Source organism: Tachysurus vachellii, chromosome 2 (assembly GCF_030014155.1).
Source record: "Tachysurus vachellii isolate PV-2020 chromosome 2, HZAU_Pvac_v1, whole genome shotgun sequence".
In the NCBI taxonomy this organism is placed as follows: domain Eukaryota; kingdom Metazoa; phylum Chordata; class Actinopteri; order Siluriformes; family Bagridae; genus Tachysurus; species Tachysurus vachellii.
In genome coordinates, this window is record NC_083461.1 from 17,836,226 (window position 1) to 17,851,270 (window position 15,045).

The 15,045-nt window shown below is 38.6% G+C and overlaps 1 protein-coding gene across 2 annotated transcripts; it reads left to right on the forward strand.

Annotated features, from left to right (window-relative positions):
* The first annotated feature begins 35 nt into the window (after positions 1-35).
* foxk2a (forkhead box K2a) lies at positions 36-14,385 on the forward strand. Of its 2 annotated transcripts, none has more exons than XM_060861233.1 (9): positions 36-536; positions 1,786-1,980; positions 7,822-7,963; positions 9,515-9,661; positions 9,779-9,972; positions 10,076-10,278; positions 10,917-11,186; positions 11,296-11,496; positions 12,549-14,385. In XM_060861233.1, the coding sequence occupies exons 1-9, from the start codon at positions 250-252 to the stop codon at positions 12,719-12,721; spliced, it is 1,812 nt and encodes a 603-aa protein (XP_060717216.1). In that variant the 5' UTR covers positions 36-249; the 3' UTR covers positions 12,722-14,385. The 2 variants fall into 2 exon arrangements, with proteins under 2 accessions (XP_060717216.1, XP_060717225.1); XM_060861242.1 differs by having other exon boundaries at positions 12,552-14,385.
* The last annotated feature ends 660 nt before the right edge of the window (positions 14,386-15,045 follow it).

Below are 15,045 nucleotides of genomic sequence, written 5' to 3' on the forward strand. Positions count from 1 at the left end.
CCCCGCCCCTATCGTTTGTTTGGTTTGATCCGATCCTGTCCTCTTTCTCTCTGTTGCGGCGGTGGGTTGGAGCCGCTGTCCCCGCACTGGCACGCTCCTCCGTTTTCATATTCATCCTCCGATTTGATTCCCCCCCAAGCCAAATTTTTACAAATTTAACCACCCACAACAAAAGTCATCACGACCACCCCACTAAAAAGCCTCGTCATTTTAAACCAACGTCAAAAGACTTATTGCCAAGAAAAAAAGATGGCGGGGACGTCGGGGTCGGCAGTGGCCCGGCTCGAGGGCCGAGAATTTGAGTACCTGATGAAGAAGCGCTCGGTGACTATTGGCCGCAACTCATCGCAAGGCTCGGTGGACGTGAGCATGGGCCACTCGAGCTTCATCTCCCGCAGACACCTCGAGATTTTCACCGCGGGTGAGGACGGCGCCGGCGGCGGAGACTTCTACCTGCGGTGCCTCGGCAAAAACGGGGTGTTCGTGGACGGGGTATTTCAGAGACGCGGGGCTCCTCCTCTCCAGCTTCCCCGAGTGTAAGACCACTAATGTGTATAACAGCACTAGACCCAAATCAACCTAAACGCACGGCTAAACCCATTTTACATGGTCGCCCCGCGGGTTTTTTTGTTTTGTTTTGCGCTGCAGCACGTGTCTGTTTGGACCAACACACGTCTCTCATGTTTCCTGCTAAAGCCGCAACAGCGTTGTTTAGCATGTCGGCTAACGTCCACTCGCCCCTTCATTATCTGTCTTTAACACGAAATTTCGGCAGCACATATCCCTCGGAGCAATACACGTATCTCAAGGCTTCACGTGTTCCAGTATACATGGTGTAAATAATCAATTATTTACACTAGAATAGAGAAAAATGATTAGCTACAGGGCGATATCCTGTCTTTTAACCCTTCAAGCTCCTCATCTGTGTGCAGTTTGTCGGTATCTTGATTCCTTTATTGTGTTTCCATACGAACAAATGCCGTGTCCGTGTCTTTTGTTATTAAACTTTACCTTCTTTTCGGCTTAATTGTGTTGGATGACGGTAACGTTTGGTGAATTTTTTTTTAACACTTTATGTATCCATAATATCGAAAGCATTTCTTGTTACAACTAAAAACAAAACACAGCTTACTCTTTTAAAATGCTGACTTTTCAAGAATAAAATTTGAGATGATAAATTATCAGTTTTACTTTTAGGACTTTTGACAAAACCTGTCTAAAATCTTATTTACATCTTTTACATTTTTTTTTTTTTTAAAAATACCTGAGGACTTTCACAGCATTTCACAGTATTTATTTATCTGATTAAAAATGTTGAACATGGAGTAAAAAACAAAAACAAAAAACATTGTGTTTTGAACCACAACAGTTTAACTACACAAAATGTTATTTAGTCCATGTTTTACAAATTCTTTGACTGTGCAACACTTTTGTTTTGAGTCGCATGAAGCATTCTAAATGTCATGGAGTTCAAGCCAGTCTCAGCGAGGTCTATGAAAATTTAGCAATGCTTCAAATATATCTTTGTGTTAATAAAAAAGGAATAAGCCTTATGTAAGCTGGTCATGTTGGTATCCATATATAAACTACAGATGCTTGTGGGTTCTATTACTGCCTGGCAATTGGGCCTGTGCCTTGTTTACTTCTCTGCTACCTCGAGTCTTGATGATACAAAGGTTTAAGCTTATTTTTTTAAATATCGTTGCAAAATACACTATTCACTGCAAATCTCTTTAGAGACTATGTTCAAATGACCCATGAATGTTGTCCTCTTTTCTCTTAAAGGTGCACATTTCGCTTCCCCAGCACAAACATCAAGATTACGTTCACCGCCCTGTCAAGCAACAAGAAGGATAAGAAGAACGCCGCAGAGTCACCCGTGAAAGCCGTCCAGCCCCAGATCTCTCCCCTGACCATCAACATTCCAGATAACATTGCCCACCTGATGAGTCCTCTTCCCTCTCCCACAGGGACAATCAGGTACATCATCACCTCCATATTCATATTCAGCACCTATTTCTGTAGAAGAAATTCCTGGTAGTTTGTATGCGTTTGATCATTTTCAAGAGCAGGTGATTGGAAAATACAGCTGTACTGTTAAGTACAGCAAAGTGTTAGTAGAATTAGAGAGCGTGAGTCTGAACCTGTCTGCAGCATTTTCAGAATTTGCTCATTTAGCGGATATGCTTTTTAACATGCGTTATGAATAGTGAACCAAATTCAGGTTATATTTTTGTTTTTTCGGATGATAAGATTCATGTGATTCTGAGCATTGTTGTTAAATATTTCTGAAGGGTTGATTTATTAGCCAGAACCAGTGACGTGTGTGCAAACATCTGTTTTAGCTGTAACAATGATTATTTCGGAACCCTCGCTACAGTGATATCGGATACACTTGAAAATTATGCTTTTCTGCTGCTTTCTTCAAAAATCAGGAGGACCAAAAGTATGAATTCACCTAGTAGAATATAATTGACTGAAAGGGAAAGGGCCAGTGTTGTGAGAGATGCCCGTTTGCATCTGTTGTAAATCGCATACTTTTACTTCGTCTATTTTACTTTAGGTAAATTTTGACTCATGAAATCACAAGCCTCAGTCTAGCTATACTACAAAGTGGATGAGACTGTGGTTACTTTGGTAAAAGTTTTAATTATTAAGCAGCAGACAAAGAACTATTACCTCACTGTTATTTCTGTTACTTGCCTTGTCTATGGACAAGCTCACACACCCATGTGTGTCTGAGTGCTAGGATTTTTTTACTAAGTTTGGTAAAAGTTAAGGTACTAAGTTTGAATTTCAGAGGAAAATCCTCACCGAGTCTGCTTTTGGGAGTGGGAACAGTCATCAATGAGAACATTCACTGCAGCCTTTTCCTTATTCAGAAACCTGAGGTTGAGCTGGTGATGTAAACACGAACGTATTTCAAGTGTTTTTCACGCAGTCATTATTTAGACAGTTGGCTTTGCAGCTGTTTGTTATTAGAGAGGAACGTCCATGTGTAGTCACAGGTCCTGCACAAAATGGGAGTCTTTATTTTAAGCCTAAACTGGTTTTATTAAAGCTGTGAATAAATCAACATAAATCAAACAATTTGTGCACAATTATGAAGAAAGCAGTAAATATGTTAGATAAGGCATGTGATGGTCTGCATTTTTTACACCATGTTATGAGTCAGCAATTGCAAACTGACCTATATTTTATGTTTATATCATTTATTTCATGGATGAAATCTCTAATGCATTTGTGTTGTTGGTGAAAAAAATACCAGGCAAAAACTATAATTTGAGTACAGCAGACATACTGTCATGCTATCAGATTTTTTTTAAAATACATGCTTTATGTCTGTGTTGCCCTTCTAAATGTCGAGTAACCTTTTAGTCCCTCACTTTTTTCTTTTCTTCCTTCCTTTTTATCCCAAATTACAAGAATTTCATGTGCGAATTTTGAAATCCAAAAACTTTTAGATAAGTTCAGTTGCAAATCATCTTAAACAGCAAGCTGATGAACTGGAATTCCTAAAAAGAAATGATCAATAATTAATTATACCTACTGAAAGGAAATAGAATCACAGATAAATATACATTATTGAGCAAGTCAAACTCTATCTCAAATGGGGCTAATCTACTAATATATGCCTTTTATTGTTATTTTTTACCTCTCATATTTACTTCTTTAATTATTTCCTATTCAATTCAAGCAATTATTATTAATTTTCCCTGCATTATATGTGGGTCCAGAGGGTTTGGTGCTCACCTTGACGGTTAATGCACACTAGAGCAATGTGAAGTGTCCCTGTCAACCCTGTTGTCTTTGCTCGGTGAGTGGCTGCTGATTTGGGAAGCGATCTGAATGCATCTAGATGATCCTATGCTCTCATCACTGTCCATGTCATTTTAAGGTGAGACTGCAGATATTTTCAGAAATGTCAGGACACTATAATGAAATTAACGACAGCCTTTATTGCTAAGCGGGTTTGGAAATCGTTTTTTTTTGGACGTTATTCCCTTGCACCGGTTTTATGAAAATGAATAAGAAAAATATAAAAGGCACCCAAGTGTGGGATTTAGTAATTAGTGTGTAATAATGCAGTGTAATTTGTTGTATAGTTTATACAGAAAGCACAGAATGTGTTTGTATCTTTACTGAAGATGAAGGGACCATTTTAACCTGGTCACGGTTGCTGTGGTCTGGAGCCTCTCCCACTAACACCGGGAGGCAGGGACACACCCTAGATGTGATGCCAGGCCATCACATGGCACCATGCTCACACACACTCTTACACACTCACATGCTCTCACACCTATGGGCAGTGCATATTAGTATCTCTACATATTTGTAATTAAAATCTTGGCGTATACAGCATGTTACACATTCAAATGGACGAAAGAATTTCCTGGCCTGCTTTGCTAACAATATTAACAAAGCATTTATTTTGTATAGTAAATCTCATCACTTATCAGATTAAAAGCCAGTGTATACTCAAAGGGCTAGATCTAATAAAACACAAAACAAATCTGGTGCTGGACAACTGATGCTGTTTTTCAAGGATGTTTGAGGGTATAGATTAGGATTTTTTTTCATATCAGTAGAATTTCTGTGCTGCTGCATACTCTTCAGAGAATCAAAAGCTTTGGTTTATCTCGGATATGACAACCAAGCTTAAAGTACACACGATCGTCTTCAAAACTGGAGACCATCCCAGGTACAAACTGGCCAACCGCTTTATCAAATTTTGCCCACTTTAAGCCTAAATCCAGAGTTGCTGGCAGAAGGTAACGCCACACTGCCTGAATTTATGAATACTAATGTCCACCATTTTACTTTTATTGATTTCAGCAAATTAACTAATCTAGTTTTATTAGAGCTTGAAAAGCAAAAGGCTCTTTCCAGGACAAAGGCTGGGAAGCTGCCCAAAAAGACTGTTCTCACAGAACAGTTTACCTCTGTTCTCATGGACATTTATAATCCATTCTTTAAACAACGCCATGTACCTTGTACTTTTAGGATATCGCATGGTGGGTTTTTTTTTTGCCTATAATGTAAATTTTGTTTCCTGCTACCGAAACACATTTAATGACTGGTATTGGATTGAATGAAAGCCTATACATCTCGCTTTACTTCTATATCAGAAGAAGATGCAGTTTATTAGATGACTGCTTTGCATTTAATGCAGTCATTCCCTCAATAATTATCGTACAGGTGAAAATTGTTGATAAGCTGTCTCATGAACTTGAACCAGCTGAGGTCTGGATTGTTTTGGTACTGGTTATTGCACAGCACTGTTTGACAATAATTTGATTAAGATTATAAGATAGCTTTGGTGCTGATTTACATGGCAGTAGTCAGGCTCGTTATCTCAGCTGACTAACCTGATACGACAAAAGAGCTCCCGGATGTGGCAAAGTAGATATAGACCAATCGCTAAGTTTGAAATGTGACAAACCCAGACATGGTTATAGATTTCTGCAGTAAGTACTCACCTCAATTCCCCATTACAATAATTAATATGTCCAAATAAAGAAATTTTATGTTGTACCTGATGATCACAACACACACAACATTTCTGCAACTTGTTTAATTTGAAGTCACTTGAATTCTCTGTGAAGCCAGATAATTTATTATAGATCCATTTATAGTGTTTTAAGAAACATGGAACACATTGTGCTGTGATCACTGTATAAGCGCATATTTATCTCAGTATCTCAGTATATGTGCAAATGTTCTCTGGGTTTTTAGAGATAGTGTAAATTACTGTATATTTTTAAATCGTCGCTGTCGGGCGGAAACCTCGTATGTCCAAATTTGGTCATTTCCATATTTTTTCGATGCTATATCGATGCTATTGGTCAGTCCCAACGTGGGTCTGTTATTTTTACAAGTTATTAACCAATCTAAAGTCTTGAAAAATAACTTGAGCGCAAATCTCATAACTCCATTGGACACTTAAACTGTCCACCTCTCCCTCACTCTACGGGAGAGCTTTGCGGCATATTTCTCCCTAATAAGAGTCGCAACAAATCAACACGTCTTCTGAGGTAAATGTCTTCAAAACACTGGGCTCAAAGAAAAAAAATCTTGCCCCCCGCTAGTTCTGGTGCTCGTCTGAGGACAGGAATTTAGCGCAAGACAATCCACTGCAACGCGGACTAAACCCTGTGCACTGCAGATAAGGTACAGCGTTTTTTTCATTTCCTGAAAAATAACGGTTTTGGAGATATGAGGATTCCGCCCGACGGAATGTTTCTTTGGATTTTGTTATGCATTGATTGTCCTACTTTTGGCTAGTGTAAATTCACGTGTGGTTTTAATATATATAGACTCTTGAATCTCTTTAGGCCTCATACCCGTTACACCGTTACCTTTTACAGATCTGAACATATTTGGTTACATTTGGGTCACCGCTTAATGAAGATTAAAGGGCATTACGCTAGTATTAAATACTGATGGATACTGTCCGTGTCATTGGAACGGCTAATTCTGTTCTAGCTCCTGGCTGTGGCCCTGCACCTTACATACATTGTGGTTTTTAAAGAGGTGATTTACTGTTGCTCTGGGATTGCCAAGCTATTAATGCACTACAGTACTGTAGTTATGGACTTGCTTTAGCTTCTCTACCTGTTCCATTTGGCTGCATTACAGATTTTGCGTGAAAGACTATCAGCTTGAAGTGACAGTACTGTATAGCCCATTGGTAGTTATTCCTCAGCACCAAAAGCACCTATTTCACACAGAATAAGACATTTGGTTTTATGATTGAGTTTTGTACTGTGTTTGTTTTGCTTAGCCAAGAAGTCAGCTTGGTTGTATGACCTCCTTAAAATACACTGGCCTGGCTGTAGTTTCACTGATATTTAATATGACTTTAATATGGCGCTTCTATTCTAGATAAAAACAAGCTAGTGTTTGTGACAGAACTCCCTCTATGTTGTGTTAGAAGATTAGGAACTTGCATAAATAAAATAGGGCAAATTTAAAGGAATAAACCTGTGTTGGAATTGATAAAATCGGGAATGTTAAAGCTTTTTTTTGTTGTTTGTTTGTTTTTTGGACATATGGACATTTTGAGAGAGAATTATTGTGAGTAAGTGATAAATGTGAAACTCCGTAGACAGGTTATTTACAAACATTGTTCGCTTGTGTCCTTTATTGTGGCTTGATTAATCAGACTGTTGCTGATATACCTGGCTAGGAGACTAACACAAACTAACACTTGACACAAAATGTCGACAAATATTTAAGTTTAGGTTTAGAGGAGCAGTTCAGTCCACCAGGTGTGCAGTGCTACTTGCAAATTCTTTACTTGCTACTTTATTACACAGCAGGATGTCTGTTGGTGTCTGAAAATGTTGCCTACCCAGGCAGCTCACTGTTTAGATTATAAAGGTTTGACTGTGGACGGTAGGAGCAGGAGGAATTCTGAAGACTGCCTAAAAATCATGTCAGTATGCCTCAAAGTGTAATAAAGGTGACCCATTGCCTTGGTAAACAATGTGGCTTGGTAAACAATTCTTTAAGGCAGAAATCCAGGACAACGTATTTGTTTATCTGGTTCAATCTTCAGCACATGAAAACAGACTGGAACAGATGACAACTGCTGTACAGTCATCAAATGTCATCTATTCAGTATACTACTGCATTTAAAATGACAATGGCAACCAGAAGTGCAGCTATGCCTAAATACCTTGGATTCAATAAGGACAAAATGCAAGTCATGTTGGTAATTTGCAGCTACAGGACATAATACATTTTAAGAGCTCTGTTAAGAGTGTATGCATTTTTTTTTAAATTTTTCTCTTGTTCTGTCATCTTGTGTTTCCTAAGTGCTGCAAACTCATGTCCATCCAGTCCTCGAGGAGCAGGACTGTCCAGTTACAGAGTAGGACGTGGGCTCACAGCCGAGCTCATAGGGGACAACTCGCAGTCTGAAAACGACAAAGAAGCCTCTGGAGGAGACAGTCCGAAGGTATGACCATTCAGAATCAAACTTCTTGGTTAAGTTTGACCAGCTGTAAAAGATTAGTACTTGGTCTCACAGATTGTGGATGATGTCTTGTGCACACAGACAAATCCAGAGACTAACATTTGCATGTTTGAGTAATAAATTTAGAGATATTCGTATGAATTTCCAGAAAAATGGGGGGTTTTGGACAAAGATTTCTCACTCCCTGAATATTTTATTGATGACAAACTTGACACCATTGACAAGACTTTTGGTTGTGATTGATTGCTGTACTCATGGTTGCCGCATGTGACTCGAGGGCCTTCGCTGAATGAATGTCATGGTGTAGCCAGATGACGCGTATTGGCTCAAATCTCCGGCAATGATGATAAATTGCACGCTCCTTCAAATATTGCAGCATTTGCTTGGTTCAACTCCTTACTTCAAACCGCATTCTAACAAACACTCCTAGTTTTCAGCAATAATCTGATCAGTTGAGGTGAAACAGATTTCTTATAAATTTTCAATACAGCAAATAAAAGCCATAGCCCGAGTGTGATAGTTTCTACTGATTTAAACTATTCAGAGTTACAGTACAATAACTGAAAATGACAGTGTTGGCTTGATATACATTCAGAACTTTAATATCATATAAAGAAACAAAATGAAGCTTTCTCTGGTGTCACTCTGGGTTGTCTGACTTTTATTTGTTGTGAGCTAGCAGTGCTTTCAGTCACAAAGCTCTATCTAGCCTTAGATGTGTTTTTGAACCTTGCACTTTTCCACTACCAGATATGAAGTTCCCAATCGCCATGGTGATTTCTCTAGCCTGGATTGAATTACACTGTAAGGTTTCGTTTCACCAATCAATGCCCATGAGTCTCTTAACTTGTCAGGATGCCAAAATGCTCCTATACGCTTGACTGTGGTAAGATCTGGCATTCACCATAGGCATGCTGTTTGTCTTTAGCTAGTACACCAATGTGGCCTGTAAAAAAAGAAGTTGCTTAGCAGAAACCCCTTTTGGCATTCCTGATTGACTATAAAGAGAAAGTGTAGAGAAGCTTGTGTGCAAGGTTAATTTCATTTCACTTAATTATAAGCAGTATAGTATAACAAATAGCCTGTTTCTTATTCTGCCTATTGATTGCATACATACATGTCACAGATTTAAGTTCCCTGCAGCTTTAAACATTTAATGATCCAGTTTTAAACATAATCTGGTTTTGCCTCATACAGAATCAGATGTACAATTACGTCATTTCTTTTTAAAGGTTTCACACTGCAGTAACTCACTGGATACTTGTTCATAAACAATATAATCTGCAATATTGGAGTTTTCAGCCGAGCTCTGATGCAATTTGTCTGCTTTCATAGAAAAATGTCATAATGAAATTTGCAATTGCATCATTGGATTCATCAAATAATACAAAGCTGTTTACCACATGGTGTGCATTAGAATGCAGTGTTTCTGCAGCAGAACCGTGTACAGGCACCTTGAGACACAGAGACTAATGCAAAATTCATTCTAATTACTCCCTGCTTTAAAATATGATTTTTGTGTGTGTACAACAGGATGACTCCAAACCACCCTATTCGTATGCCCAACTGATCGTCCAAGCGATTACCATGGCTCCAGATAAACAGCTCACTCTGAATGGAATTTACACCCACATCACTAAAAACTACCCATACTACAGAACTGCAGACAAGGGCTGGCAGGTTAGCATTTACTGACCTTTTGAAGTGTCTTTTAAAATGTGATGTTCACTTTTGTTGTTCAGAAGAGTACAGATAACACTTTAATTGTCTCCTCTTTTGTTTTCTTTTTCTACCCAGAATTCTATTCGCCACAATCTGTCCTTAAACCGCTACTTTATCAAAGTGCCCAGATCTCAAGAAGAGCCTGGCAAAGGCTCGTTCTGGAGGATAGACCCCTCCACAGAGGAAAAGCTGATGGATCAGGCTTTTCGTAAAAGAAGGCCTCGTGGTGTTCCCTGCTTCAGGACCCCACTTGGCCCGCAGTCCTCCCGGTATTTAAAGCCACAGGCCTCTGAAGCTCAGTCTTCTTTTATCATGAATTAAAATGCTTTATTTTATTTCACGGCATCTTATTTTCAATATTGTCTGTTCCAGGAGTGCCCCAGCCTCTCCTAACCACACGGGGGTGCTGTCAGCCCATTCTAGTGGTGTACAGACTCCAGACAGCCTGTCACGAGAAGGCTCTCCTGTTCCCACTGACCCCGATCCTTCCCCTGCCTCTGCTTCTACTCCAGCTGTTGCAGTTCAGCCCAAACTAGCAGTCATCCAAGAGGCTCGATTTGCACAGAACACACCAGGTATGTCTGAAGCAATGAGTAGAAATAGCCAAAACAGTTTTTTCTGACTATATTCTTCGTCTTGCATGTCTACTATAAGAAAATGTATTTCCTTTAACCTTTGTGGAAATTTTATCAACTTGCCTCGGCTTTCTGCAAATAATAATATAATGGGTAAATACACAGGTTTCCTAAATGTGGCTGTAAAAATAGCTATGAATAAAAGCAGGTATAAAGATAGAGACACATCTAAGAGGAAAGTCATCACTTACAGGATGACTGGCATGGTATGGAATATAATGTGCTTGGGATATGAATCTGTTGCACCATGCACAAATGAAGACATCACACACTTAGTCACACAAGCCGGCAATTTAGTGTAGCTATGTTGATACAACTCTAGGGGACACAGCAAAAACATGTACTGAAACTCCTGAGAGATCAGATAATCTTAGGTGTGAGGTTGCAACACTGTCATAGTATTGGATGGTGTTGTTATCGATAGTCCCCCTTTTTCCTGTTTGTAATAAAAAAAGGCAGCAGATGATGAAAACAGTTTGGATTTTATTTTGTCAAGTATTAAACAAGGTTAGAGGTTATTAGGCAGTTTTGTTCCAATTTGAAGCATAGAGCTCAAGTTGATGCTGCTTCTCTCACAGGCTCTCCAGTCTCCAGCCAGCCTGTGCTGATCACTGTCCAGCAGCAGCTCCCGCAGAGCCTCAAACCAGTGAGCTACGCCGTGGCTGCACCAGTCACCACATCCACCTCCCAGCAGCCTATCATGCAGACCCTCCATGTGGTGCACCAGATCCCTGCCGTCTCAGTGACTGCCGTTACAGGTTTCGCTACAGCCAATGCGCGCAAAGCAGAAGAGAAAATTGTGTGCAAAACAGAACCACAAGAGAATGGGGATCACAAAGAGGTCAAAGGTGAGCACTTGAATTTTGACATCACGTTTCATGTAAATTGGCATTCAAATTGTTTTTAAGTGCTAAACAATGCAAGTTCCATCACTTCCTCTATTTTTTTCTTTCCCAGTGAAAGTAGAACCTGTGCCTGCCATCACAACTGCCTCTATAGGTGCAGCTACTCGTGTCCTTCAGACATCTGCAGCCACTCCCATACAGACAGTTACTATAGTGCAGCAGGCACCACTGGGACAGCATCAGCTTCCTGTTAAGGCCATCACACAAAACGGCACACATGTTGTGGCTGCCATTCAAGGATCAACAAACACTGGTAAGGAACCTCCACATGTTTAAAAAAGCTGTTTAAAACATTAATTACTACAAAAGACACATTGTGTTTTGGATGGAAAAATCTCTGCACATACTCAGATATTGGCTCTGAAAAATCATGAACCAAGCTGTTTTTTGTTTTAAATAATCTCTCTCAATCAAGTATGTTCTAGCCTTTTAAACTCTGATTACATCCCAAAGTGAAAAGTGAGCGGTTCTTATGGTCTTACCATTTTAGCTTGGTACATAGCTGTAACATCTTCATCAAATAAGAGAACCTGTTCACATCTTTAGGCGGACTGAATGTTTTCACTGCTGTTTGTTAAACTGGCTAATTACACAGCATGATCACTGCAGGTGAACAGCCTAGGAAAGATTAACAAAAAAAACAGTTTGCATCATTTTGTTAAAATAACAGATGCTAAACAGGTATTATTGGCAGAAACTCTTAAAGAAAATAACATATTTATCATTAGATGCTCTGACCAACATTTGAATTATTTTCTTTGCTTGAGGATATGCCTGAGCACTTGGAGAAAGGAGTAATATTACACACAGCTGGTAGTGAGAATAGATTTACATGATTACTACCTCAACTATGAGCTCTGTGTTTAGAACCATTGACTGAAAATGTTCTTTACAAAATCTGATGGAAAGTACTGCGAAATAATAATCAGTTTCTCCAGGGTTTTGCAATCAGAGAAATGAAAGCAAATTCAAGCAAACGCCACAATATTTAAATATACAGTTTCACATCATAACAGAAATTCACTAAACAAAAAGCAATCATAAAGTCAGTACATGTGTCCTTACTGGCAGGAGCTTACAAGAAGAATCATGTGCTTGCAGTTTCATCGATTTAAGTAGGGTTGTTTTTTTTTTTTTTGTTTGTTTTTTTTGTTTGTTTGTTTGTTTTTTACAATCGCAAAAAAATGCTCAACCCTGGAGGGAGTGTATAATAAAAAATGGCACATCATAAAAATATGGACATTTTTAACTTTTTGATTTTTGAAAATTTATTTTTCTGTTTATATTGTTTTCTGTTTCGCCCAGTAGCCAGTCCTCTTCACATGCTGGCCACTCATGCCTCTGCATCAGCTTGTTTGCCCACCAAAAGGCAGAACGGTGACCAGTCCGAGCAGCCTGACCCCAAACGGCTCAAGGCTGATAATGGAGGGGACACGGGGGCCGTTCCCGCCGCAGCAGAGAGGGACACCACCAATTAGAGCTGCCACATCACTTTCCTTTAACCTCACAAGCCCTTCTTAGTTGAGACCACACTCACCATAAAACCCACGTTATCTGTTGTTCAGTCTAAGGTGCCAAACTGGAAAGTGAGAAGCAAATTGGCAGAGAGAAGTAATTTCAAGATGGCACAGACACGTGCAGAGTTGAAGAAAGACGTGATGAGTTTGTGAGGAAGACAACTAGAAGTGGATGACAAGAGAGTGACAGGAGACCTTTTAGCAAAATATTTAAGTACTCACTGACATATGCATACATATATTGATATAGTGTACTTAAAGCTACGAAATGTACTTTAGATCAAACTTAGCAGGAAGGTCCATGCCACCATCTCTTCTACCTCTGGGCAGAACTTGGAAGGTGAAGAGATTGCGATATGGATTTTGCGTTCTTTGGACGAATAGCTGGCAGCCTAACATGCTGGAAATATAACGAGTCCGTTTTAAACTTCAGGAAGCAGCAGGTAACATTCGAACACTCCTGTGTATGCAGGTAATTACACCATATAGGCTGATCATCTATGGTTTATCTTAACCGTAGCATAATTTTTGATGGATTTATATTGTACATGCAGTAGATCTAAATTATAGGCACCATGTCCTTTGTATCCAGCAAGTTGTTAAATATACTGAGCAAATGGTTTAAATTTAAAGAGGTCACATAAGAAATTGCCAAATAGCAAATAAAAAAAGAAGTTTTAAAAAAAAAAAAGAGGTTGGTTGTTAAGCTGTGAACCTGCACACAGTGGCAACTCAGAGTTTTCCTTTTCTTTAAATACAATTCTCTTCAGCAAAAGTAGAATGAGGAGATTTTTTTTCCTCTATCATGGCAGCTAGCCTCGCTCAATGTCGACCTACCTAATCCAGTCCTTAGTAGATATGCAGTAATTTGTTGTACATGTGTATCTTAGGATATAATTTGTCTGTATTTATGTTCTCCACAGCACAAGGTATTTAACAACAAAAACAGTGCTAAAGTGAGTTCAATGGCATTTATCACACATTTTCTCGCCTTTTCTTTTTTAATTTTTATTTTTTTTCCCCCAAACATATGAACTCGTACATTTATAGAAGTGAATGTAATTGCTTCCTCAAAGAAAACACTATTAATAGAGGACTTGTGTTATTTCAGTTAAAACAAATCCAAATGACGTTTCTCACCTCCTCAAGAGCTTTTTTTTTTTTTTTCATATTTTAACAGATAACCTATAAAATAAGGAATATACTTCCATTTGTATTTCACTGAAATATTTCATCAGAGCTTGCATGAAATGTGTAGAGAGCATATACTGTACCTGAACTGGTTCCTTAGGAAGGAACCGTAAAGGAAGAGAGATTGAGGAGAATCTGCTTTGATTCGGACCACACTGCACTTAACTCATTAATGCTATTTCCTTTACTCCCTTGACCCTTTTATGTTTTCAGTATGTCCTTGGCTGTGTTAACTTAGTGTTTTCCAGTTGACAGTTGCCCGTTATTATTATTATTATTATTATTATTATTATTTTTACGTTGTTCAAACAGCTGAAGGAGATGGCTCGAATGAGATGTGTTCCACAAGAAAAAATATGTGGTAGATGTTGTTCTGCTTCAGTGGGTAAATGCATTTTTTACATAAATTAAAAGCTCCATCATTTCTGTTCTAATGGTGTGTTTCATTTATTTATTTATTTATTTTTTGTTATTGCTTTTTTGTTTTCCAAGAAAGCTGAAAATGAGCTGATTATTAGGATTCTGGCCTAACCTGGAGAAGACTTATGAATGTTTTGTTCAGACGGTGCTATGAGAGCACATGATCATCTGATGGTTGCTCACATGTATATAGCTGTGTGAATATCCTCACCTGAGAAGCTAGACGACCTTTGATAATATATTAATAAGCATTAGTTTTACAAATATTTATAAAGATAATGCTTTGGAATGAGCAAATAACTGATTACAAACAACAAAATGATCTTTTTGTTTGGGCTTTAAGACTTAAATTAATTACAGTGTCATATTAACAGAAAGCAAGCCCAATTTCAAAATGTCTACCCCGTTACATGTACAGTAAGTGAATTCACGTATCAGAAAGTTAAACTTGTGAAGCATAATACACTGCTTAAAAAAAATAAAGATGATGAATGAAGTTTTCCAGATGAAAATCTTTACTTTTTTTTAGATGATAAATGCACTGAGTAATTTGTTGAACAAAATGGTGTGACAATAGTCTATTGATTATTTTGGACTGGCTTCAAAAAAAATTTTTAATTACAACCTGATCCTACTGGACTGAATTTCATCACAGCAACTCGTAATGTAAGTAA

Bases quoted from the DNA above. Each gene is read 5' to 3' on its own strand.
- foxk2a (XM_060861233.1), top strand. From the start codon at position 250: ATGGCGGGGACGTCGGGGTCGGCAGTGGCCCGGCTCGAGGGCCGAGAA. The intron at 537-1,785 runs GTAAGACCACTA...TTTCTCTTAAAG, and splicing joins CCTCTCCAGCTTCCCCGAGT to GTGCACATTTCGCTTCCCCA. The intron at 9,662-9,778 runs GTTAGCATTTAC...TTTTCTACCCAG, and splicing joins CTGCAGACAAGGGCTGGCAG to AATTCTATTCGCCACAATCT.